This window comes from Furipterus horrens, unplaced genomic scaffold, assembly GCF_987537825.1.
Source record: "Furipterus horrens unplaced genomic scaffold, mFurHor1.1.pri manual_scaffold_10, whole genome shotgun sequence".
In the NCBI taxonomy this organism is placed as follows: Eukaryota; Metazoa; Chordata; class Mammalia; order Chiroptera; family Furipteridae; genus Furipterus; species Furipterus horrens.
Window position 1 is genome coordinate 81829035 of NW_028327180.1, and position 23159 is coordinate 81852193.

The 23159-nt window shown below is 43.9% G+C and overlaps 1 protein-coding gene and 1 non-coding gene across 2 annotated transcripts in view; one reads left to right on the forward strand and one right to left on the reverse strand.

The window, feature by feature from the left end:
* The window catches only part of SH3TC2 (SH3 domain and tetratricopeptide repeats 2), a 47061-nt gene that overhangs the window by 18830 nt on the left and 5072 nt on the right, over window positions 1–23159 (reverse strand). Inside the window, exons 2-8 of the mRNA XM_090288365.1 lie at window positions 19158–19256; window positions 13507–13634; window positions 10365–10470; window positions 8643–8786; window positions 7384–7591; window positions 6521–6594; window positions 4336–4531 (exon numbers count right to left, since the gene is read on the reverse strand). Coding sequence (XP_090144491.1) covers window positions 4336–4531; window positions 6521–6594; window positions 7384–7591; window positions 8643–8786; window positions 10365–10470; window positions 13507–13634; window positions 19158–19256 — 955 coding nt within the window. The remainder of the gene's footprint in view (window positions 1–4335; window positions 4532–6520; window positions 6595–7383; window positions 7592–8642; window positions 8787–10364; window positions 10471–13506; window positions 13635–19157; window positions 19257–23159) is intronic.
* LOC150000841 (U6 spliceosomal RNA) lies at window positions 12209–12314 on the forward strand. The gene has a single exon (XR_016513772.1). It is a non-coding gene; the product is annotated as a U6 spliceosomal RNA (small nuclear RNA).

Sequence of the window (23159 nt, forward strand, 5' to 3'; positions counted from 1 at the left end):
CATGAACAACAGAGTTATGTAGCACCAGGAGAGAAATAAAATGCTAAGGATCAGAAGTGGGTAAGGAGACGACCACGGGGCTGGAAGAAATAATTATAAATAATAAGGATCTTTATATTCACTCTGTTTTATAAACTGTTAAAACGAACTTGCTCACTAGAGATTTGCCTTACACTCAAAGAATTTGAAAACTAGAGGTGCCTTAGAAAGTGTTCAATCCAGTATCTATCAGAACAATTTTTAAGATCTCTTTTGCTTAAAAGTTGTTTTTAAACAAAAATAACTTGGAATCCCAAGAGTTAACAACAGCTACTACTTTGGGGGGGAATTATTACCAATTGGACACTGTTATGTCATTTAATACACACAATTGCCCTATGATGCACCTACCCTTTCTCCCCATATCTCAGATAAATAGTTTAAGAGCCAATGATAAGAGAACTAGCAGCTCATATGAATTGCTCAAGGTCACACCACGAATTAGTGGCAGAATTGGTACTAAAGCTGTGTCCTGACATCTGGCCCAGGGTTTTTCCCACAACACTTACTGAACCCCCGTGTCCTTGGCCTGACCTCCCAGTCTCCACAAGACCTTCCCTCCTTCACAGAGCACGTAACTGAAACCTACAACTCAACTCATTTGAGATAAAAAGAGTCACACAAGCCCAAATTTCTGTACGACGCTTAGACTTTACAAAGCATTCCTGAATTTACCACTTCATTTACTCTTTGTAACAACCCCATGATGTAGATGCTTTTATCCATATTTGGAAAAAAAGCTATCTACCTGCCAAGAAATGGCTATGAGACCAGCAGCAAATTTCCCATCAGCAGAAACAGATGCCTCAGGAAAAGGAATTATAAAGAAGACACAGCTAAACAATAAAAAGAATAAAAGATGGGATGCAAGGAAGTTTTTTTTTTAATATTTAATACTATGAAATAGCAGCTTTTCACCGATATTCCTTTTTCTGATTTTGAGTGCTCTAATTTTTCAATCTTGCTTATTTTTAAATTTAGGCATCTAAGTACATAAGTTTCCTTTAAGTAACACTATTAAAATGAACTGTATCTACTACAGTGGGAATAAATGCTAAATTTACAAAGTCAATTGAGAAAAGGCCAGCTGCAGAAAAAAAATTATGTCAACTTTTAAATATACAGAACCATCTTATTTTTTGGTTATGAACAAATACCTATTTTTAAAATGCATCATAATAATGACCGGAAACATACATAATACCTTCCCATTGGGTTTGCCTCTGGGGTGGGGATCAGGATCTGCATGCGAGTGGGAGGGGGAGAGCGGCACCTTCAGTTACATCTAAAGACATTTTGCCTTTGACACACACACAGATCAATCATTGGTAAAAGGAAGAGTGTGAAGTGCTGTCTTTCTCAAAAGCCTTGAGACCCCTGAAGTCACTCTCGCTGAATGCAAGGACAGAATGCCTGTCACAAGTCATAAGAGCTTGTCTTCGAGCTGCTGCGGCTGTAGAACTAGGGAGCTGATGTTGAATCTGCGCTCTAAAAAAGGAAACCCACAAATTTGCTCCTGGGAACAAGCAGGACCTTTCCCCATGGGTCAGAGACTCAGAGTAAACGAGTCGGGAAACAGCTTCTGAAAAATTTCACTCTCAATATACCACAAATTTAGTTGTGAATTAATTAATCAATTAATCCGCACATACAGACATGCATGCATACACTCTAAGGAATAGTAATATCCCAGACCTGGGGCAGGGGTGGAGGGTGGGGGTGGGGCTGTGGGAAGAGGATGGAGACTTCAGCAAATGCGGGACCATCTTCAGAAACCTGTGACCAAACATGGACTAAAGTGACACCCAGTGGCCAACCAGCAGCATAGCGCACAGGAATGATCCCCAGGACCTCACATCCTGGCTGCCGCTTGTGTCCAGGATGTTCGTGGGGTTTTCGTGACCGCTGGGCCTCAGGGTGTCTGTAACCTAGAAAGTGCTTTGTGGGGAAGCAATGAGGCAGTTCCCCTCTCCACCCCTTCCACCACCTCTCCCTGTCTCCTTGCTCCCTTTTGCCTTCCCTGCCGAGTGTGCAATCTCTCGGGTCACACAGGTGACCAGGTGTAGGACAGAGATGATGCTGTGGAAATAAAAAGGTTCTCTTGTCACCACTGTGATACAGGGGCTGATGTTCTTCAAGGAGAGGGTGTATCCCCTACAACTCAGCAACTAAAATGAGATAAATTTAGTGGTACTGAGTTCTTGTCATTTGGGGTAAGGTATGAGGTGAAATCCAAATATAATTTATGAAATCTGACATCTGCCCACAATATCCTATTAAAACTGTCTCTCAAAGGTTACCACCCACATCAGTAACAGCAGTAATAAGCGCTAATACATATTTATCACACACACACACACACACACACACTGTGTCAGGCACTATCCTAAGTGCTTCACATGTATTAGCTCCTTTCAGCTCATGACAGCCTTATGGGAATATATAAATGCTGTAAGCATGTTACAGATGACAACACGGAGGCATGGAGAGACAAATGAACGTACCCAAAGTCACAGCTGGTAAGCTGATGGGGACACAGGAGGTATTCACAAGACCATCAATATCTTTCTGGAAGTTTGGCTTTGAAACTCTTAATCCTTAAGCTACGCTGCCTCCCATGGCCAGTGGCCTCCAGGTGACGAGCCCCAAAGGCTTTCGACAGTGTAAAGCATACCCCACCCCTCTGTGGCTTGTCCTTCCCTCTCGGTGGGCTCCTCAGTCTCCTTTGCTACTTCCCTCTGCTCTGTGAAGCGTTCTTCCCCACTACAGCTCTGTTCTCTTGATTCTTTCTCCCTTTCTCCAGGATTCATTGCAGCCCCCATTGGATTTAATGCCAGGATTCTGGGGCTTCAGACCCTGAGTCTAACCCTCTCCCTCTTGGCTCCTCACTGCCCCCCATGGTCTCACCTTGGCTGCCCCCTCCCTGAGCTTTCATAACCATCTTGGCCCAGGCCCCGCCCAGACCATTGCGACAGAACCTCTGAGATCGAACACAGTTGGTCCTTAGCCGTGGCCTCTCCTCCCCCAGTGCCGTTGGCCTCAGCCTTCTCACTGGTCTCCTGCTACAGGTCCTCCCTTGCCCACGCATGCCTCACCCAAAGCCAAGGTCAGCTTCCTAGAGAGAAGTTCCAGTCCCGTTGTTATGTCACCTTGCTCGGACACTTGGCAGCTCCCCGTTCTGCCAGGTGAAGGACAGCCCTCGGCACACGCATTTTTGTTTTGCAGGTTTGTAACCTGCCTCCCAAAGGACGTGAGTTGTCCTCAACACCCGCTCCGTTCCCCATGGAATGTCTTACATCATGCAGACTTGAACGCAAATGTCACCTTGTTCACGAAAGATGTCTTGATACCCTTTTCCTCCTTACAAACTCCATCACACTGTGTACCCCTCCAGGAGCGCAGGGAGTGATCATTCTTGTTTAGAGTTCCTTGGGCTCCCACATTTCTGTGAAGGAAGAATGACCTTCCATCTCCTCTCCCTGCAAAAGGCAGGGCTTCGAGAGAGCTCTGCCCTGGTCCTGTCTCCTCACTGGCTCTTCCCCACAGGAGAAGGGATTCCCATCAGGGTGTTCAGAGTCTGAGACACTATATGGGTCACATTTTCCTGGTGTGGAGGTCTCAAATGTCTCAGTGTTGGCAGCCAACTCTGCGTCCCCACTCGTTCTCCCCAGGCCCAGGCTTCCTACTGTTCCCTAGCCCCGTGCAGAAAGCCCAGCCCAGAGAGAGCGGGGCAGTGCTCGTGAGTTCTGTCCCCCTGTGACACAGTGATGGAGCAGGCTGGCCATCTGCGCCTCAGAAGCAGCGCTGCTGGACTCAGGGCAGAAAAGAAAGAAAGATGCACTCTACCATCCTGGCCAACTCTGCCAGGATGAACAACAACACATGAAGTTTTCAGCCAACAGACCTGCATGGGTGGGACTCTCCGTTGACTAAGCTGAAATCTATCGGCCTTCATGTGTGCACCTCTCTTGATGGAGCCTCTTGATCAGACTGGATGAGTGGCAGAGTACAAGGGCTCACCCCCTTCCTGGGTGCCCAACAGTGGCCTTTGTCCTGGCATTGCACAGAGGAAGCCTCAGTGGCCATCTGTTGAAAGGACCCGAACTGACTTTCCCTGATCACTCAGCCTGTCCTTCCTGTCATTCCTGTGTTGGCCTTGCTGGTCAGAATGTGTCCTCTGGCTCCATGTTCCCAGGGAACCTGAAGTTCATCTGCAAACCCACTCAGAATGGGGTGGGACTCCTGAGGGAGGTGGCCCAGCCCCAGGACAAATGCGAGGGTCTCTGTCATACTCACATTGGGGAATAAGAATCAGGATCTATGTTCCTGGTGGGGACAAAGCCCACTTCTCCTGAGCACGTCGACTTCCCAATGAACCACTGAAGCCCGGGTATAATGAAGCCGATGATCTCGATGATCTCTCCCTGGCGGAAGTTCAGTTCATCCGGTTCTTCCCTCTCATAGTCCTTCCAGGCCTTGCATTTTCCTCTGCCTGTGGGGAGCACAGAGGTCCACTGAGTCAGGCAGAAGCAGCAGAGCTTCCCACTAGCTTTCACCGTAGTGTGAAGTGACAGGCCCTACCCTTTAGAATTTCAAGGACCAGTCATTTCTGCCCTCCCCAAAAAGAAAATTACAAGAATGATATAGGGTGGTTGGCTTTTCATTTTGCCAAACTAGGACATTCAATACAAAGAACTACCAACCATTTTCACCATCATTTCATAAAAGGAAGGGTGTTTGAACACATGTGGGAAAGATGATCTCAGAATACTGGAGCAACCCTAAATCTGAATAAAGTTAGCACACGTAACACTGGAAAGCTCACTGCATTATCCCACTCGGGCTGATTGGCCATTATCATGTAAACACTTCATCGTTACTGGCACAAATCCACAGACCAGGGTGAGGACCACTGCAGGATTTCTTTATTTCCTTCCAGTCCCTTCGGCTACTACGACCCTCAGTCTCCCCCACTGTGAAATGGGAATAACTGTCTCTTATAATCTTAGGAAGAGTCACGTGACTGCTACCTAGTCAATCCTCAATAAATGTTAGCCTCATAGCGCCGATGAACAGAAAACTGCTGTGACCCAAAGGGATCTTGAAGTCTCCCCTTCACACTGTGGCCACTACCTAGCCTGATAAATTGCCTAGCTGGGATCTAGCAATGGCATATTTATGAGCATTGTACTGCAATTTACAAGGCACATTTATGTCCGTTTTCTCGCATTTCCCCAGAAGCCCCAAAGGGTTGGTAGAGGAACTCTCAGTATCCTCTTTGTATAGATTAGAAAGTGGGAGGCACAGAGAGGGTATGTGATTTGTCCCAGGAACTATGTGTGACAAAGCTGGGCCTCTCTGCTGCTGGTGAATCTTCTATCTACTAGTTCTCCTCTGATTGAGATAATGATTTTCTATGTGCCTTGGTTTCCATATTTGCTTTCGCTCCTCTGCTAAAGCTACCGGCTTTTTTTTTCTGACACTTTTGGTCAAGTTTCCATTGACCGTGTCTTCAGGATCAGAAATTCCCACCCCTTTGAGGGCTAATAAAATCTACAGTGTGAGAAAGATGTACTAAGTGATTTACAGAGGTCATTTAGTTCTCAGGACAACATTGGAAGTCAGTTTTATGGTACAACTTACTAACGAGGAAGCTGAGGCACAGCGAGGCCACTAGTTGGCTGAGCTCACACTGCTTTTAAGTTGTGGAGTCAGAATTTGAACCAGAACAGACTTCATAGCCCCATGTTCCCAACTACCAGGCTCAGATAGCTGAAAATCCCATTTATAGCCAATCATTGATTAGATTTAATATCTGGTTCCCATAATCCCCGCTATTTCTTTTTTTTCTTAAGTATTATTAGGGCTTAGAACTTACAAAATTTCATCTAAGGATGAAAGTGAAAAGAATGTATATTCTAGATAACTAGAAGACATTCAAGTTTATTATCCACTAGATACATCTACACTTATAATTATATGTGTATATGTGTACACACACAGAGACACATGCATACATACAGATACAGACTGCTTAACATATATGTGCATGTATATGTGTGTGTTTCATTCATTTATCCAAAGAAATATTTTCTAGGTACTCACTACATGCCAGGCATTCTTACTCTTCCCAAATTCAAGATGAATTTCACAAAACTCTAAGAGAAATTAAAATCTTTTTGACCAGAAATTGAAAATAGGCAGCCTGCTCTTCCCCCATAGGTCTTTAAACTCCTGCAGTCCCTCCCCTTCCCTAACATCCTGCATCCGGGCACTCCTGCATGTGTGTGCCCTGCCTGCACCTGCAGCATCTCTCTCCACAGCCCTGGAAACCCACATGGTCAGTGACTAGCTTCCCCAAAGCCAGTCAGTAGCTGGGGTGAGACAGGAATTCACAGCAACTGACTCCAAACCTGCAGACAAAATTAGGAGGCAGGACAATATTATCTCCCTAACAACACTATCTTCAATTTAGCCATACCAATCTGATAGGAGCCTGTCCAATCCCTCTTTCTGGAAAGGCCACAGCTTCCTGGATAATTCTTTAGGAACCATCTGTCAATGGAAACAGAGGGTTTGCGAACACAGATTTCAAAAACTTAGAACAGTGAGCAAAACAGTCCATTAAAATCACAATGATGGTGACGATGGTAAGTGCTATTGCCAGGCCTTAGGACAATGCCGCAGGCATTTACCGAGAGCTGGCTCCTTATCGGACACTGGGAAAGGAGCGGAGGTCAGCCCGCCTGGCCTGTTGGCTGGCTCTGCAATTAATCTGTCAGTTAAATCACTAACAAAGGATCCCTTTCCATTCTCACTGTCAGATTGTCTGCTGCGGCCACACACAGTCCATGACTGGGTAACGTTTATTGTCACGATGTATGTTGTGAGTTTACAGTATCTCCCAGTAAGGATTCTCACATTTTAGTGTAAAAAATATCCCATTATGTTTAAGGGGAGCTTATGTAAAATGCAGGTTCCCGGATCCAACCCCAGAAGAGTCTGAGGGCCAGAGGGTCTGAATTTGTCGTACAATCCCTAGGTGGTTACGATACAAATGGTCCCTGGTCCCTGCATTGAGAAACTCTACACTGGAGACCAGGCAGTTATTACCTCTTAGGTACAAAGCCCATCTGAAATTTAGAGTTGCCTCCATTTTCACCACATTGTGCAAACCTGGGCTGTTAAACAAACAAACAAAAAATAACAAAAGAGGAAAAGCCACCCCGGTTTTGTTCCCTCCCTGGCACCAAGCATGCCCCTGTGGGCCAGCATGCCCACTCTGTTCAGCACAGACCTCGGTCAGCTCTGGGGCCCTCTCCTGGGAGGCAGGTGGCTACTCACTGGTGAAAAGGGAGCGGAAGAGGTTCCAGGGCTGACACCGGCACCAGGCCCCGCTGACCTGTCGCCAAGGACAGGCCTTCCCACTCGGACCCGCCTTCGCCTTCGGCTATTTTCACTGAGATTAACTCGTTCTGGCAAAGGGTCAGACACTCCCCTTCCTTCTCAGCTGGCTGAGCCACAGCACACAGGGCTCTGCAGAAGAAGTGGCCTGTGGATAATGAGAAAAGCCCTTCCAAGGAGTAGCAGGAAGTGAAAGGGGATTGACTACCCCACGATGCAGTGCTCCTCTCCCTGGCCCAGACACTTCTCTTCCTGGGAGAAAAGTACACAGCTGGTCAAGGTGAGGGGCAGGGAGGCATGACAGGAGGTCCTTGTGAACCCCAGAAAACTGGTACCAGGAAAAAAGCCACTAAGAGGGAATTCACTTAAAACAGACACCAAAACTTCTGAGTAATTCATGAGTCTAAGGTTTAATTGGGAATTCACCTTGAAAAAGAATGAAACAAAAACTTATGAAAATATACTTAACAGAACTTCAGTTATAATTGCAACCTCACGCTTAATCTTAGGACCAACAAAGAATTAATACCATTGATATGGATGAATATAATTTCTCCAAGTAAATTTTATAGTAACGTATTATGAAATTATTTCCTTCTTATACGGTTTGTGCAATGCAGTCACAAAGGGAATCATTTGGCAAGAGATTCTGTGCAAATCTGGCTCTAAGTGTCTCTGACGTCATCATTTGTTGACTGGTCAGATCCTTCCTTGTCAACAGATTGGTGGGAGCATTAAGTGGTTCCCCCACAACCCTCTCCTCAATTTCATGAAATTTTTTTAGGTGTTGTAAGATTTGCCATTTTACCTTACAATCAAATTATATCACATGTTTAGAAAAGTGATTCTCAATCTTAGGTGCACATGGGAATTACCTGGGCAACTTTCAGTATATACCAGTGCCTGGGCCCCCACCTCTGGAGATGTCACTGGCCTGGGTGGCGCCCTGGCAAAGGCAGCTGCTGAAACCTCCCCAGGTGGTTCCAACCTCAATCAGTGGGACTGGCCAGCAGAGCTGTTCATGTGATGTCAATGTTAAACTGAGAGTATATTTGGAGTAAAACTATAACAGGTGGGTTCCTTTGTGAATATCATCACATTTGAATGTCTTTTGCCTCTTTTGTAATCTGATTATTTCAGGGACTCTGATAATAACTATCCGGATAAGACCCTCACCCCCACCCCTACTCCATGCTCACCTTCCTGTGTCAGGAGTGCCAGGTGTATTGCTTCCAGGTGCTTATCATCTACCGACACTTGGATTTCCGTATCCTCCACCAATCTGCAGTTGAGCCAGTACTTGTGGTCAAAGAGAAGATGCTCCAGGCAGGCAGAGACGTAGCCTGAGAGGTCAAGCCAACAAAGTTCCTGAGCAACCTCATTGTTGCCATTAGCTGAGCGTGGGGGAGGGGGAGCAAGCTCCTGCCTGAGGTCCCCTCCCCAACTTCAACCCCCAACTCGTCCCCATTTAACTGGAATTAGAAGAGTGTAAGAGGGGTAGCTTAGAAATTTCCAGAATGAACTGATTCTTGTCAGCCTCTGTGGGGAAATGCAAGTCATTTTAAATGATTTCTACCATTTTCAATGTATTTATGGGTCTCCCTAAATACATAAGGAGATGACCAAACCTCATTGCCTTTTTCTAATATATCCATGGAGGAATTTCCAAGATGATAATATTGATTCTAGGGGTTCCTGACTCCCCCTTAAAGTGACATGAGGCTCAAATCCCTGGACCCCTGGTGATGCAGTGGCTGGGGCGGGGGTTCTCCGTGGCCCACAGAGGAGTCAGGATTTACTGCAATGTCCCCACTCTGACCCATGCCCAGTAAGCTCTCCTTAGTTAAAATCAGACTAGAAACTATGCAAGTTGAAGAATTCTAACAATTATGGATAGTATTTTAAATATGTCAATAAATGTGAAGTATTTGTATTAAAATTCTGCTTCTTTTGAAACTTCTTCTTTTCTTAAGTGACAAAACACGTCTCTTTCCATTCTGACTAGGCGTTGTACTGACTTAGGCCTCGTTTACCTTCTTTAATCATGCTCCTCGTATTTAATGTGTGCACAAATCACCTGAAGGACCTTATTGAAATATAGATGCCAGTTCAGTAGGTCTGGGGTGGGGCCTGGGATTCCATCTTTCTAGCATGTCCCACGTGATGCTGGTACTGCATGTCCATGGAGCGTACTTGGAATAGTGAGAGTCTCTAATGGCCACAGAAGGAGGTGTGTGGTTAAAGAGAAGGAAATCACTGTGACTGTAAGAGAACTTATACCCTCTGGCTGTGAGCCCCTGCACAAGGTGCTTCCTGTGTATGTGTGCATGGAGTCCAGCATTTTCTGGGAAGTGTACAATGTGTGTCAATTCAAGTGGCCTCCTCTCATCCTGTAACTTCCCTGTCATGAGTTATTCTCCATGGAGAAAGTGGGCGAACCATGTGCCACCACAGGAGTACAATGCCGCGTCCCAATATCCTCCTCTACCTTCTAGAAAACCCTGCGATGGTGGCCCTATTAGCAGATGACTCCTTCATCTCACTCTTCTGCTCTTTTCCAGAACTTTACTATTTTAAGCAGCTACTTTGATCTTACTCAAGACTGGTTCCCTTTTTTAAACCATCAAGTTCACATCTATCTCGGTGCTTTGAATTTAGTCTTGACCAAATCACTATTTGCCAATTGATTGATTCTCTAATAAAGAAGTCTCCCCAGAATACAAAGAAGTGTTGCACATGGCATCTTAGAGTAATAGTTAACACTTGCTTTAAATTTCATTCCAGGCATTTTGTGATTAACTACCCATGTTAGCACTCTACCTCTTAATTATCTGAGCCAAACCAAGTCCTTAATGTCAAGCCCTCCAAATTGGCTGAACTGTGATGGAGGTGCTTGTCCACCCGCCTGCTCGGTGTTGTACCTAAGTTCAGGTAGGTGGAGAACTTCCAGATTTCCTCCATGGTCTTGAAGGTGATGAGGAACTGGGCCTTCTGGGACTGGATGCCCACCAGCCTGGCTGAGAGGTCCTGAGTAAAGAGAACGATGAGTCAGCCTAGGACAACAGTGTCCTGTTAACTAGCTCACGTAAGTACAAAATGCTTTGCATGAATTTCTTGATAGTGGTATTGAGTTTCACATCAAAGACACACAGAAAGGAAATAACCTAAATGTCCATCACAGGCGACTGGTTGAAGTGAATTTGGTTCATTCAGACAATGGAATATTATGATATCATGCAGCCATGAAAAAAAAAAAAATGAAGAAACTCTTCACAGCCTGCTATAGGCTCCAAATATACAGAGCTAAATGGAACAATGGCAGAGACACACACACACAAAAAAATTCCAGGGTGTAGAACTATGTACAGTGAATGCTACCTGTTGTATAAAAAAAAAAATAGGTTGTGTGAGGGAAGGTGGAAGATAAATCATAGAAGCCACCTTTGATTGTGAATCTATGTGCACTGATTCTTTTTATAAGGCGGGCAAACAGAAAAAGCACACAAAAATAAAAATGATTAACTGAGTCCTTTCTCCTACACAAGTTTCTACGTAACTATGTTAATTTAAATAGCATCACATTACTTAAATTGCTTTGTAATCTTTTGTTGCTGAACAGTATATTTTTAGCCATTTTCCATGTCATTAAATAATCCACATTATTTTTAATGGTTCCATACGCCATTGTTGCATTAACACAATTAATTCTTGACATTTCCGTACGGTTAGACCTTTGAGTTGTTTTCATTTTTTTCAACATCCTAAACAGCACTGAGATCAACACCCCACACCCAGACCTTTGCACACACCCTGGGCTGAACCTTGGGGCCCTGCCCCTGGGAATGCAAGGGGGTGCACACTGTAGCGCAGGAGCCCAGCTGCCCTCCCAGCAGCTGTGCCAGTTTCCACGCTCAAAAGCAGAGCCAGAGGAGGCCGGCAAGCTGTGCGCCCCCCCCCCCCCGCCCCTTTTTAATGCCTGAAAAAACAGGCCTGAGTCACTGCCCAAACTTGGTTTTCCCCTAGAATCTTCCTCTGTTGCTTGCACAGGCCTCTGGGGCTGACTGTCATGAGGGATGATCAGAATGTCCCTGTCCCCACAGGCCAGGCTCGGCCTTCAAAGATCAACCCCTGGAACCTGAGCTGGGAGAACCCTGGGGAAAGAAGAGTGGATGGAAGGATCTGAAGGAAGAGTCCCTAGTTCAGCAAAGTCAGAATTCTGGTGTTCTGCCATACCAGGCCCCAGAGGGCCCCAGGTCCTGGGACTGCGAAGATACTAGGAATCAGGGAAGCAGTTCTAGGTGCAAAGTGATTTACAGAGAATTTCCTACTTGTCAAGCACTTCACCAAGAGCTTTATGAGCAATGGCTCATTTAACTCTCATAGTCACCCTTTGAGAAGAGTACAGTTACAGTCCTTAATCCACTCCAAAATGCACTTTTACCACTTTTAACAGTTTCTGAAACAAAAGATAAGGAAGCATGACATCATACTTAATTGGCACATTTATTTTCTTTCTTGCAGGTAAACAAAATAATGGTGTGTTTTTATAACCAAATGACATTTTAGGGTAGATAGCAAATGGGGTTGTCTCTGGGTTATAGTCAAGCTGAGACAGGTTAGGCAACTTGCCCGAGGTCACCGGTGAGGACACTGTGGCACCCTGGCTGCACCCAGCTGACCCCAGGCCTCAGCCCAGCAGACCAGCTCCCTCAACCAAACCCAGCCCTTACTCAGGCAAAAAGTGACTCAAATGAAAAGGAATGCGGTGCTCGCTTCGGCGGCACATGTACCAAAATTGGAACGATACTGAGAAGATCAGCATAACCGCCTGCAAGAATGGCACACAAATCTGTGAAGCATTTCACATTTTAACACGTTGCTTACTGGGGTATTTAAATGCCTTTTAGAAATTATGAGAATTCTCCACACCTGTACGCAATGTGTTAAAAAAAAAAAAAGAGAAGAAAAAGAAACTGTGGTGCCAGTTAGCAGCTAATGTCTCCAAGTTCCTGAATTCTGGAAATTTCAAAACCAGACCAAAAACACTCTATTGTTTATAACCGATCTACTATGTCCAGGGCGTGTGCCACCACCCCAGCACATGCCAGGCTCGCTACAGACACCCACTCGCTTACGCCTTCCAACAAAGCAGGCCATCTTTTTTGTTACATGACAGATTAACAGAGCGCTTTTCTCTTTTTAATTTGTATTAAATGAATGTGGAGATTTTAAAAATAACTAGAATATAATAGTTTATTATGCAAAGTAATATTCTGCTTCCTCCCCCTTTATTGCAACAATCTTTAACCAACTTTGACTTCAGTTCTCCTCGGAAATACCTCCTGACCTGTGAACAGTTTGGTCATACTCTTCGTCCTTGGTTTAACCATTGAAGATAAGATATTCCTACTATGAAAGACCAGAAACTGGTTTACTTACCTTATTGCCTTTTCCTTCTCTCATTCTAATATTTATAGTTATTAATTTTTGATTAGAAAGCTAGGTACTTAAAAAATGTATACTTAGTGGTTACCAGTGGCTGGGGGAAGGGGATAGATGGGCGTTATTGTTTAGCGGGTACAGAGTTTCAGTTCAAGGTGATGAAAAAGTTCTGGATAAGGACAGTGGTGATGGTTGCACAACACTGTGAGTGCACTTAGTGCTGCTGAATTGTACACTTCGAATGATTAAATATGAAATTGTATGTTTTACATATATTTTAACACAATAAAAAACAATAAAATTCAAATTCGCCAAATTTAAAATATATATATATAAAATAAGGTGGGTATTATGATGACTCCCATTTTACAGAGGTTCACTTGCGGAACTAAAAGTAGCCAATTTGGAACGAAGTTTTCTCTGACTCTACAACTCCAGGGGCTCCTCCATCCCGAGCTCCTGCCCTCCTGTTGAGCAGAGGAGCACACTTTCCTTCACTCATTTGCTCAGCCAGGTGTTTTCCTGGGGCCTCCTTTGTTCCCAGCGCTGTCCGAGGTGCTGGGAGCCTGCAGCAGATGGGAAAAGCAGGCTGGGAGTTTGCGCTGCCGGACCAGAGCTCACCTTGAACAGTGCACGCACCTCCTGGTCCTCATTCTCCAGCGCCCAGAGCCGCCTCCTGGCTGCTTCCTGCAAGGGGCCATTTACACACCTCCTGGAGCGGCTCTTCACACTGAAGGAGAGCGTCAGGTCTGCAAGGGAACAGGGGGGGAAGGATGAGGCTGGAAATGCAATGAAGGGGAGGAAAGAATTAGATAAGCACTGGTGTTTCTCACACCTAAACCCCAAGTGGGTGCGCTCATTCCTCAGAGGTTACAGATGATCTTAATGATCCTTGGGGCACCTCCTTTAAATTGTCCCCTCGGAGGAAAAAAAAAAATTGCTGAAGTCTGGGAAAGTTCTGTAAGCCCAGGACTTAGTGCACTTGGGTTGGCTCTTCCTGCTGTGAGCGAGGGGATTCCCATGCTGCCTGGCACTGAGGTGACGGTGCCAACACTCTCACTAAATGTTCACTAAACACATTAAGCATTAGCTGTAGAACCAGCTAGGACAGGCATTTCCTCCTGTGGATAACTGGTGAAAGTTTCAAACTATATGTTTATGAAAATGTTTTTATATATTGAACTATAATGTGTAATAGATATTATATATTTTATGCATTCATTATAGATACACACATACAGGTTATCTCTAACCTCTTTCTGATAATACATTTATTAATATTTACGAGGATAATTGGTTAGTATATTAAAGTCTGTCTTTAGTATCTTCAAAATGCACATTCATTCATCCAATAGGGCGAGCTGACGCTATTTTAAGTGCTGTGATGCAGCAAGAAACAAAATAGACATGGTTGCTATTCTCACAGAGCTTGTATTCTTGGAAAGTCACCAGCTCCATGAACACAGTAGTTTCAGATGAAGGAAAGTGCTACGAAAAAATGTAACAGGGTAAAGAGACAGAGTGATGGAATAGCTGGAGGGTGGGGTATGCCTTTGGATTGCATTGTCAGAAAAGGCCACACTTAGAAGGTTCATCGTATAATTACACTTTGCCATGTGTCTTCTTAAGACAATAAGTAGAATGCCATTAAAAATTGTCAAACACAATAAACCAAGGAGGTGTTAGATTAGATAATCACAGAAGCCTCTCCTCTAGCCTAAACTTGCCAGGGCCTTTGCAGATTCCTGAGCACATTAGAGATGGCCACTATCACACTGGCCTGGGTCTATAAGGGCAACTCTGGACCCTACCTTTGAAGGGCCTGTCTTTAACCGAGAAGTCCTGAAAATGCCATGGCCATAGACCAGCTTCAATATGACATGCCCAACTGACCTGACATTGGTGTGAACAGTTGATAGGTTGCTCCCTTCCATTCTTCCCTGGCCTGTGTTTTAATCTCATCCCAGCCCTCCATCTTCAGCAGTCCAGCTCCAACCCTCTGTCTGGTAGCCTCTCTGCACACTGATCTCCAGGAGGAGGGGAAATCCAGGGGAGGCGTCACACAAACATGGGCTCAAAGCTTACCTCTGTTCTTGCTAACTGCACCATGCTGAGCAGTTAATTACCTCTCTATGCTTGACTTTTCTCATTAACAAATGGCTAGAGTGTCTGTCCCACAGAGGTTTTCAGAGGCTTACTAAATGAGACTATACACATAAAATTTTGTTCAGACTTGTGGTCAAGACGGAGGCTACAGGTAGGTAGGTAGGTAGACATGCTTTGCCTCCTCGCAGAACCAGAGAGAATTACAACTAAACCTCAAAACAAATAACAACAAGAACTGTCAGAAATCAAACAGTCAGAAATCGAACTGTATGGAAATCCAACAACCAAGGATTTAAAGAAGTCACATTCATCCAGACAGGTAGGAGGGGCAGAGAGGCGAGGAGATGCAATGTGGCACAGAGAGATGGGACGGGCACCAGCAGTCCCACATTCATGTGTGGTGGATAAAAATCAGGACAGATACCTTGGGAGTGAGTGATCCTAGCCCTAGGTCAGACCACACAGCCCAGGGTTCCAGCACTGGAAGATAAATCCCCATAACTTCTGGCTGTAAAAACCAGTGGGGTTTGGGGTGGTGGAAGAAACTGCTAGATTTTCAGGAGGCTTTACTTAAAGGGCTTGCACCATCTTAGAACATATGCAAACCCACTCACCCTGGGATTTGGCACCAGGTAAAGAGCTGGAAAAGTGCCATTCACATACACGGAGTGGTTGAAGTGACTGGAAATGGGGCGAGTGCTGGGCAAAACTCCAGAAGCCAGGAAGTGGCACTGTTCTCTCTCTGAGCTTTCCCCCAACACAGAGCCACAAAGCAGTGAATCAGGTTGCCCTATCCTGGCAATTACCTAAGGCTCCACCCCACATAATTTACAAGCGCCTTTTCTATAATTTGCCATGCTACTAAAACAGGGAGTCAAAGCAGCTCTACCTAACACATGGAAATAAACACAGGGAGGCGGCCAAATTGAGGAAACAAAGAAATATGGCCCAAATGAAAGATCAGAACAAAATTCCAGAAAAAGAACTAAACAAAATGGAGATAACCAACCTACCAGATGCAGAGTTCAAAACACTGGTGATCAGGATGCTCAAAGAACTCATTGAGTATGGGCACAACATAAAGAGAAAGGAAGGCAGGATTCAAATCAACGATTTGGAACATAGGGAAGAAATAAACAGTTAACCAGAACAAAGAGAAGAAACAAGAATGAAAAAAAAGAAATGAGGATACTATAAGAAGCCTCTGCGACATCTCCAATGTACCAGCATCCAGATCACAGGGGTGCATGCCAGAAGGAGAAGAGGAAGAGCAAGAAATTGAAAAGTTATTTGAAAAGTTAAAGAAGACTTCCCTAATTTGGTAAAGGAAATAAACAAGCAAGTCCAGGAAGCACAGAGAGTCCCAAACAAGTTGAACCCAAAGAGGAATACAACCAAGACACATCATAATTAAAACGCCAAAGGTTAAAGATAAAGAGATAATCTTAAAAGCAGCAAGAGAATAGCAGAGAGTTACCTGCAAAAGAGTTCCTGCAAGGCTATCAGCTGATTTCTCTTAAGAAACATTGCAGGCAAAAAAGGATTGGCAAGAAGTATTCAAAGTGATGAAAAGCAAGGGCCTACAACCTAGATTACATTATCCAGCAAAGCTATCATTTAGATAGTGCTTCCCAAACAAGGTAAAACTAAAGGAGTTCATCATCACAAAGCCCTTATTATATGAAATGTTAAAGGTACTTATTTAAGAAAAAGAGGAAGATAAAAACTATGAACATTAAAATGACAACACATTCACAACTATCAACAACTGAATCCAAAAAAATTAAAACAAACTAAGCAAACAACCAGAACAGAACAGAATCATAGACATGGAGATCATTTCGAGAATTATCAGCTGGGAGGTGTAAGGGAGAAAATGGGGGAAAAGATTCAGGGGTTAAGGAGCATGATTGGTAGGTACAAAATAGATGGGGCAGATGGGGTATGTTAAGAATAGTATAGAAAATAGAGAAGCCAAAGAACTTATATGCACAACCCATGGACATGAACTAAGGTAGGGGGGGGATTGCTGGAGGGAAGGGGGTACTGGGTGGAGGGGGGAAAGGGGAGAAAAATTGGGACAACTGTAATAGCATAATCAATAAAATATATTTTAAAAAATAAAAATAAAATAAAATATCAAAAAAATTTTGTTCAGTTCCTGGTACATGCTAAATGTTCACTTAACAACATTAAGCATTAGCTGTTGCCCCTCACAAATCCCCCACCCCCACCCCAGTACTCCAACAATTACTGCTCTCGTTGCCCACATCTTGTCACACCTGTAGTTAACCTTGACTCCATGATTTCTTTCCACCAAACTTGTCTCTTCTGTGCTTGCACAACCTGATCCAAACTCCCCCTTAGAAGCTCTCTCTAATAGCCCCAATGAATGACAGCCCCTTCGATGTAAATCTCCTTGCCACATATGCACATGAATTCCTGGATATGGAACTCAAAAGACGTGGATTTAAATAAGCCATGTGCTTTTGAGACCTCAGCCAGTGAGAACTAATGGAGCCTCTGGGCCTGCTGCAGGATCCGACAGTGCCCTCTGCACCACCAGATGGGGGAATGAGTCAAGTTCACTCTAGTTCAGTGTGAGAGCATTTTGTCATTTTCTTAGTCTTTCTGAAAACTGGTCTTTTAATAATGGTAATATATCTGATTGATTCCGTCTGTAACTCTTCCTTATAAAGAAGAGGTTGGCAGCAGGAGCCAAGTCTCCCCTTCTCTCTCCGTGACCTTCCTGGAAACAGCATCATGGCAGCAAACACTGAAAGATGAACAGATTCAGCCTCGGTTGATTAAGTTTCACCTACACATACCCCTTGTTCCCTTGCTCATTGGCCTTCATGCACAGATAAGGCAAAATGCTGACTCCACTGTGTTCACGAAAGAACAGATGGTGATTCAGCTTTTGGTGGGATGGTCCACGCTGACAGGCAGATAAGCAGATTGACACAATAGAAAGAAATGAAGGGCAAGGTTTTGCTTATTGTCAACCAAGCAGTTTGGCAGAATTTGAAATTAGGAAAAGAAGGAACCTAGTATGACACACAATAGCAATTTACATGATTTATGTCCTTAGAAACATTCATAATGTAAACCTTTCTCACAAATCTGTATTTTGTCTGCTGGAGAAGAGTACATGTTTGGAGGGGCCAGGAGTACAGTGGTTATAAACAAGGACCGGGGCTTGAATCCCTTTCTCATAACAGATGGACTGTGTCAGTGGGGAAGTCGCCTCCCTCTCTGGGACTCTCTCTGGCACCTTCAAAATGCGGAGTTTGGTGCCACCTCCTACAGGCAAGCATGTGAGGATGGGAAGAACATATGAGGATCACTTAGCACATGCTTGGCACAAGGTTTGTCCTCAACAGTGATCCCAGTTACTATACGACAGGAACAGTCTTCTACAGGTTTATCATCAGAGTTTCTGGTACAAGGTTCAGCCCGCTGTAGATCTCTCTGAGGGTAACTTCCTTTGCCAGCTTCACTGAAGGCTCTTAAAGGGAACCTGCTATTGCGAATAAGATTTTTTTCACATTAATTTCAAAATCTTTCCTGCTTCTGAAAGATTCATACAGATAGATGCCCCTCTGATCAGCCAATCTCACTTCCCATACTCAACCCTTTATTCACTTACTCATTACTTTCACGAGTATTTATTGAGAAACTACTATGTACAATACAAGGTACTGTATAGAATACAAATGTAACCTCTGCATAATTATTAAACTATTCCTGCATTTATTTACCAGACATTTTCTGAGCACCAGCTATGTACAAGTAATTCATGCAGAGTACATAATTATTCAAAAATATTACCCCTGACCTCCAGTACCTTAATATCTAACCAATGATGTACTTTTGTTAATAAAACAAACAGGTATGGAGATCCCAATATGTGCCAGATTGTGATGAGCTTTGAGTGTTAGCCTGAGAAGGTTTAACTTAACCTCATAGACAATGGAGAGCATTGGAAGATTTGTGAGCAAGAGAATGCCATTGTCAAGGTCATGCCTACAAAGATGCAGTTGGTGGTGGTCCTAAAAAGGACCAGAGGGAGGGAACCTGCAGATGGGAGAGACGAGGAGATTACTGCAGTATTCTACATGCAACATATTTTTTAAAAATAGGGTTTCTCTTTGGGATTTAGATACCTGCAGTCATGTTCTGTAGCAGGAAACATTTTTCCTTGTCTTCAGAGGCGGATCTAAACTCACTTGATATAGCTGGATCCTGGGGAAGAGTTTCTTTACCTGGTGGAGATCAAATGAAAGGTCATTTGTGAGAGAGTAAGCAAGTTATAAACAAAGACTGCAAGTTTTTGTCAAGTGACGATTTTTCTCCAGGGCTGGTGGCATGGAATAATTCTATCACCACTGCCTTATAATTATTTATTACTAAACTATTATTAAAAAATACACCAAAACTTTCATGCATGCCATCTCAATCATGCAATGGACAGGGTGTCCTGTTTTATTAAAATAAAAACAGATTTCCACCCACCGGTCAGGCTGAGTCCCATAGCACAGTATACTGAAGGTGCTGAATGTATGTTGAGCCAACAAGGTCATTATAGATCTGACTACAGCATAGTTTAAGGTCAACGGGGGGATAACAGAGGTGCTGAAGCAGAACAAGAGAGAATGGCATCATTGGGAAGATGGCTGGGGCATGGTTGTAATGGCCCTGAAATGTATGATTGTCCCCAGATTGTCCTTCTGTCTGCCTGCTAAATAACATTCTGTATGAGATGTCTCTCTCATCCGCAGCTCTCCAAAACATTGCTGTCCTTGCAGCTGTAGAATTGGAGTGAGAAGGAGAAAAAAATAAGCTTGTGGTATCAACCAGGGTTAGGGAGGAGGCTATTTTGATGGCAGAGAGTTGAAAAGAGAAGAGAGTGCAGCCAGAAGGCATGAGGCAGTAGATATTTTTTTTTTTAATTGAAGGGCATTACACGAGTATAGCCGTGGAATGTGAGCTTCCTTCACAGTAGCCCCAAAATACAACAAGAGGACTCAAGTCCTTAACATATTATTTTTGGTTAGTCTGTTCTTTTGACCATGACACTGCTCAAGGACTTCAGCATGGGGTCTGAATACTATATTACCTGGTCCTGAAACGAGAGGCTTGCAATCCTGACAACCACTGTGTGAGTCGCTCTGTTAACCCTCCCAGTTTCTTCCCTTGAACAATGGTGGTGGGTCAAAGTTAAGCAGGCCCACCAGGTTCGCACTCTAGACCTTCGCTGCTGTTGATGCAGCCTGAGTCTGATATTGTGAGAAGTGACAGAATGACCATGCTCCACCCAGTCACTGCTGGTTAGTGCGGGACCCAAGTCCTCATCCTGATGCATGGAAGCAATGCTTTCCTCTGGGCCCATGCAGCAGAATTTTGAGATCCACATGAAGGACCTTCCATTTCCTAATGGCAAAAACAGCATTGTGTGTGTGTGTGTGTGTGTGTGTGTGTGTAAACAGGGAGAATGAAATAGTTTTTGGCTTGAATAGCCAAGAGGAGGGGCCCATCAGCTCACAGCTCTTCATTCGGTAAGTCTCAGTAAGGTTCAGTGCTGAAAGCTAAGCAGCTTAGCTGGAAAGCTGGCGATAATGATCACTCACTGAACAGGATCATTTCATAGCTCCTACTCCAGGAACCAAAAGTAACTGTAGCAAAAAGACACTGGCTTGGGAACCATGAGATACAAGGTTCAGCACCATCAGATTCTCCCATACACCAGTTCAGTGACCTTAGTCAAGCCATTTCATGTGCCTATTTTTTGAGATTTCACTTTACCAACCATAAATGAGGAACTGAACTAAATGAGTGCCTCTCAACACTGGTTGCCTATTTGAAACTCCCAGTTTTCTTTTCAAAAATACCAGCACTGACCCTTATCTCTATAAATGCTGATTTATGTGGTTCATAGTGCAGCCCAGCCACAGGTGTTTTCTTAAATTCCTCAAATGCTTCTAATCCGAGTTAGCGTTAAGAACCATGTGTCTACATCATGGGTCTCAAACCTTAACGTGCATGTGCATCACCTGGGGATATTGGCAAAATGCAGATTCTGCCTCCATAGTTGAAAGCCTGGGGTTCTGCATTTCTAATGTGGTCCCTGGTGATGCTCCTGCTGGCCCCAGCATCACACTTGGAGTGGCAGCCTGCTTTCCTGATCTAGGACAAAGTTTGGAAACTGGTAGACCAGAAATAGGCCATAGAAAACCCACAAACATTTTTTTCTTTTTCTTTCTTTTTTCCCCCACACAGTAAATTTTTAAAGTTTGAGTTGCTGACGTCATTTAGAAATCAGGATATTTTACATAACTTGGATACTTGGCTTTGCTTTGAGCTCTGGAAGATCTGCAGCCCGACGCGCCCGAGGCCTTCATTCTATGTGGCAAGTCAGCTGAGGCTGAGCGGTCGCTGCCAGCTAAGGGGCATCTGTCCTCTGGCTGCCACAACCCCCACAATGACAGGTCACTCATATGCACTCAGCCTCAGGGAGCTCAGACAGTGTGGCCACATGAGAAGGGGCCACAGCCTGAGGATGATGAGGACCCAGGAGGTGAGTCCACCTTGAAGAGAAAGTCCAGGCAGTGGCCCTGGTTTGGGGGGTGGAGTGCACAGTTCTTAAAGATGGGTGACATTTAGAGCAGAAAATTAGAGCTTCCATAAAACATGACTGTTTTGTAAAATATACCTGTACAAAAAAAAAAAAAAAACTTGTATAAAAATATAGGATATCTGTATGACTTGGAGTAGCCAGTGATTTCCTAAATAGGATGGAAAAAGTATTACTCACAAAATAGATAATGAATACATTGGAATACATTAATATTGGAAACTTTTGTTACTCAAAAGATGCAATTAAAAGAGTGAAAATGACAGAGTAGAAGAAAACATGGTCAGTATGTATATTCATCAAAGAGCTTGAGTCCAGAATACACAAAGAATGCTAGCCAGTCTTTAATAGGTAGAGAACCTTCTAGAAAAATGGGCAATGGGCTAGAATAGGCATTTTATCAAAGTGTCCAAATGGCCAATAAATGTATAAAAACTTCTTCAAGCTCATCAGGGAAATAAAAATTACCATCACAGTGAAACACCATTACATAGACTGGCTTAAATGAAAAGGACAAAGCCAAGTGTTTGTAAGGACAACTCCACATACAGCAAGTGTGAGAATAAGTTTTGAAAATTTTGACTTTGAAAAACTGTTCAGCAGTATCAGTTCAAGCTAACCATACCCATAAATACAGATAAATAAGATTCAGCAATTCCACTTCTAGGTATATACCCAAAATAGTACATACCTATGTTTACCAAAATAGATCTACTAAAATATCCCGAGCAGCAGTATCAATACCAGACAAGAACCGGCAATGATGCAAATGTCCATCTCCACTAGAATGGATAAGTGAATGGCAGCGTGCACAATTAAGTACAATGCAGCAATGAAGGGATTACTGCCACAGGAAGCAGTGTAGGTGGATACATTCACTTGTGAAAAATGAACAGGTTGCATACATCTCATGTCATACACAATTCGGTATGAATGGTCAATTTTAATAAAAGAACGAGTTTAAAAGTATTCCTGGCGCCTTCGTCTACTTACTCTACCTCAGACTATCTCGGTGTGGACTGGAGATGTGTTTTTAACTAGCACTTTGGGGACTTCTGCGGTCCTCTAGAACACATAGAGAGAGCCAGTCCACCAGACGCCCGGACGCCTGAGCCAGAGGCAGGCTGCCTGAGAAACAGTAAAGGGTCTGGAACATGAGAGCGAGTTTTATAATGGGAAGAGCAGTTAACAGTGGCACAGGATGGGCAGTTTACCAAGCTTTGTCATACATGGAATTATAGTTCGACATGAAAGAATTTCAAGACTTGAGCTGGGTCTTGAGAAAGAACCAGGCACTTTTGAAGGCAACAAACAACTATCATATAGAATAAAGTACTTTAGGAAAAATACATGATTTTTTTAATGACTGAAAGGAAATAACTCAAAAGGCCCATGGTAGCTGTTGCTGAGTCATTTTAAATTATCTTTCCTATACTTTTGTCTACTTTCCAAGTATTCTGTAATGGGCATCCCTTTGTTTCCTAACACCAGATGCAGGGAAAGGAGTATCAACAAAAGAGTCTGCAACCAGACA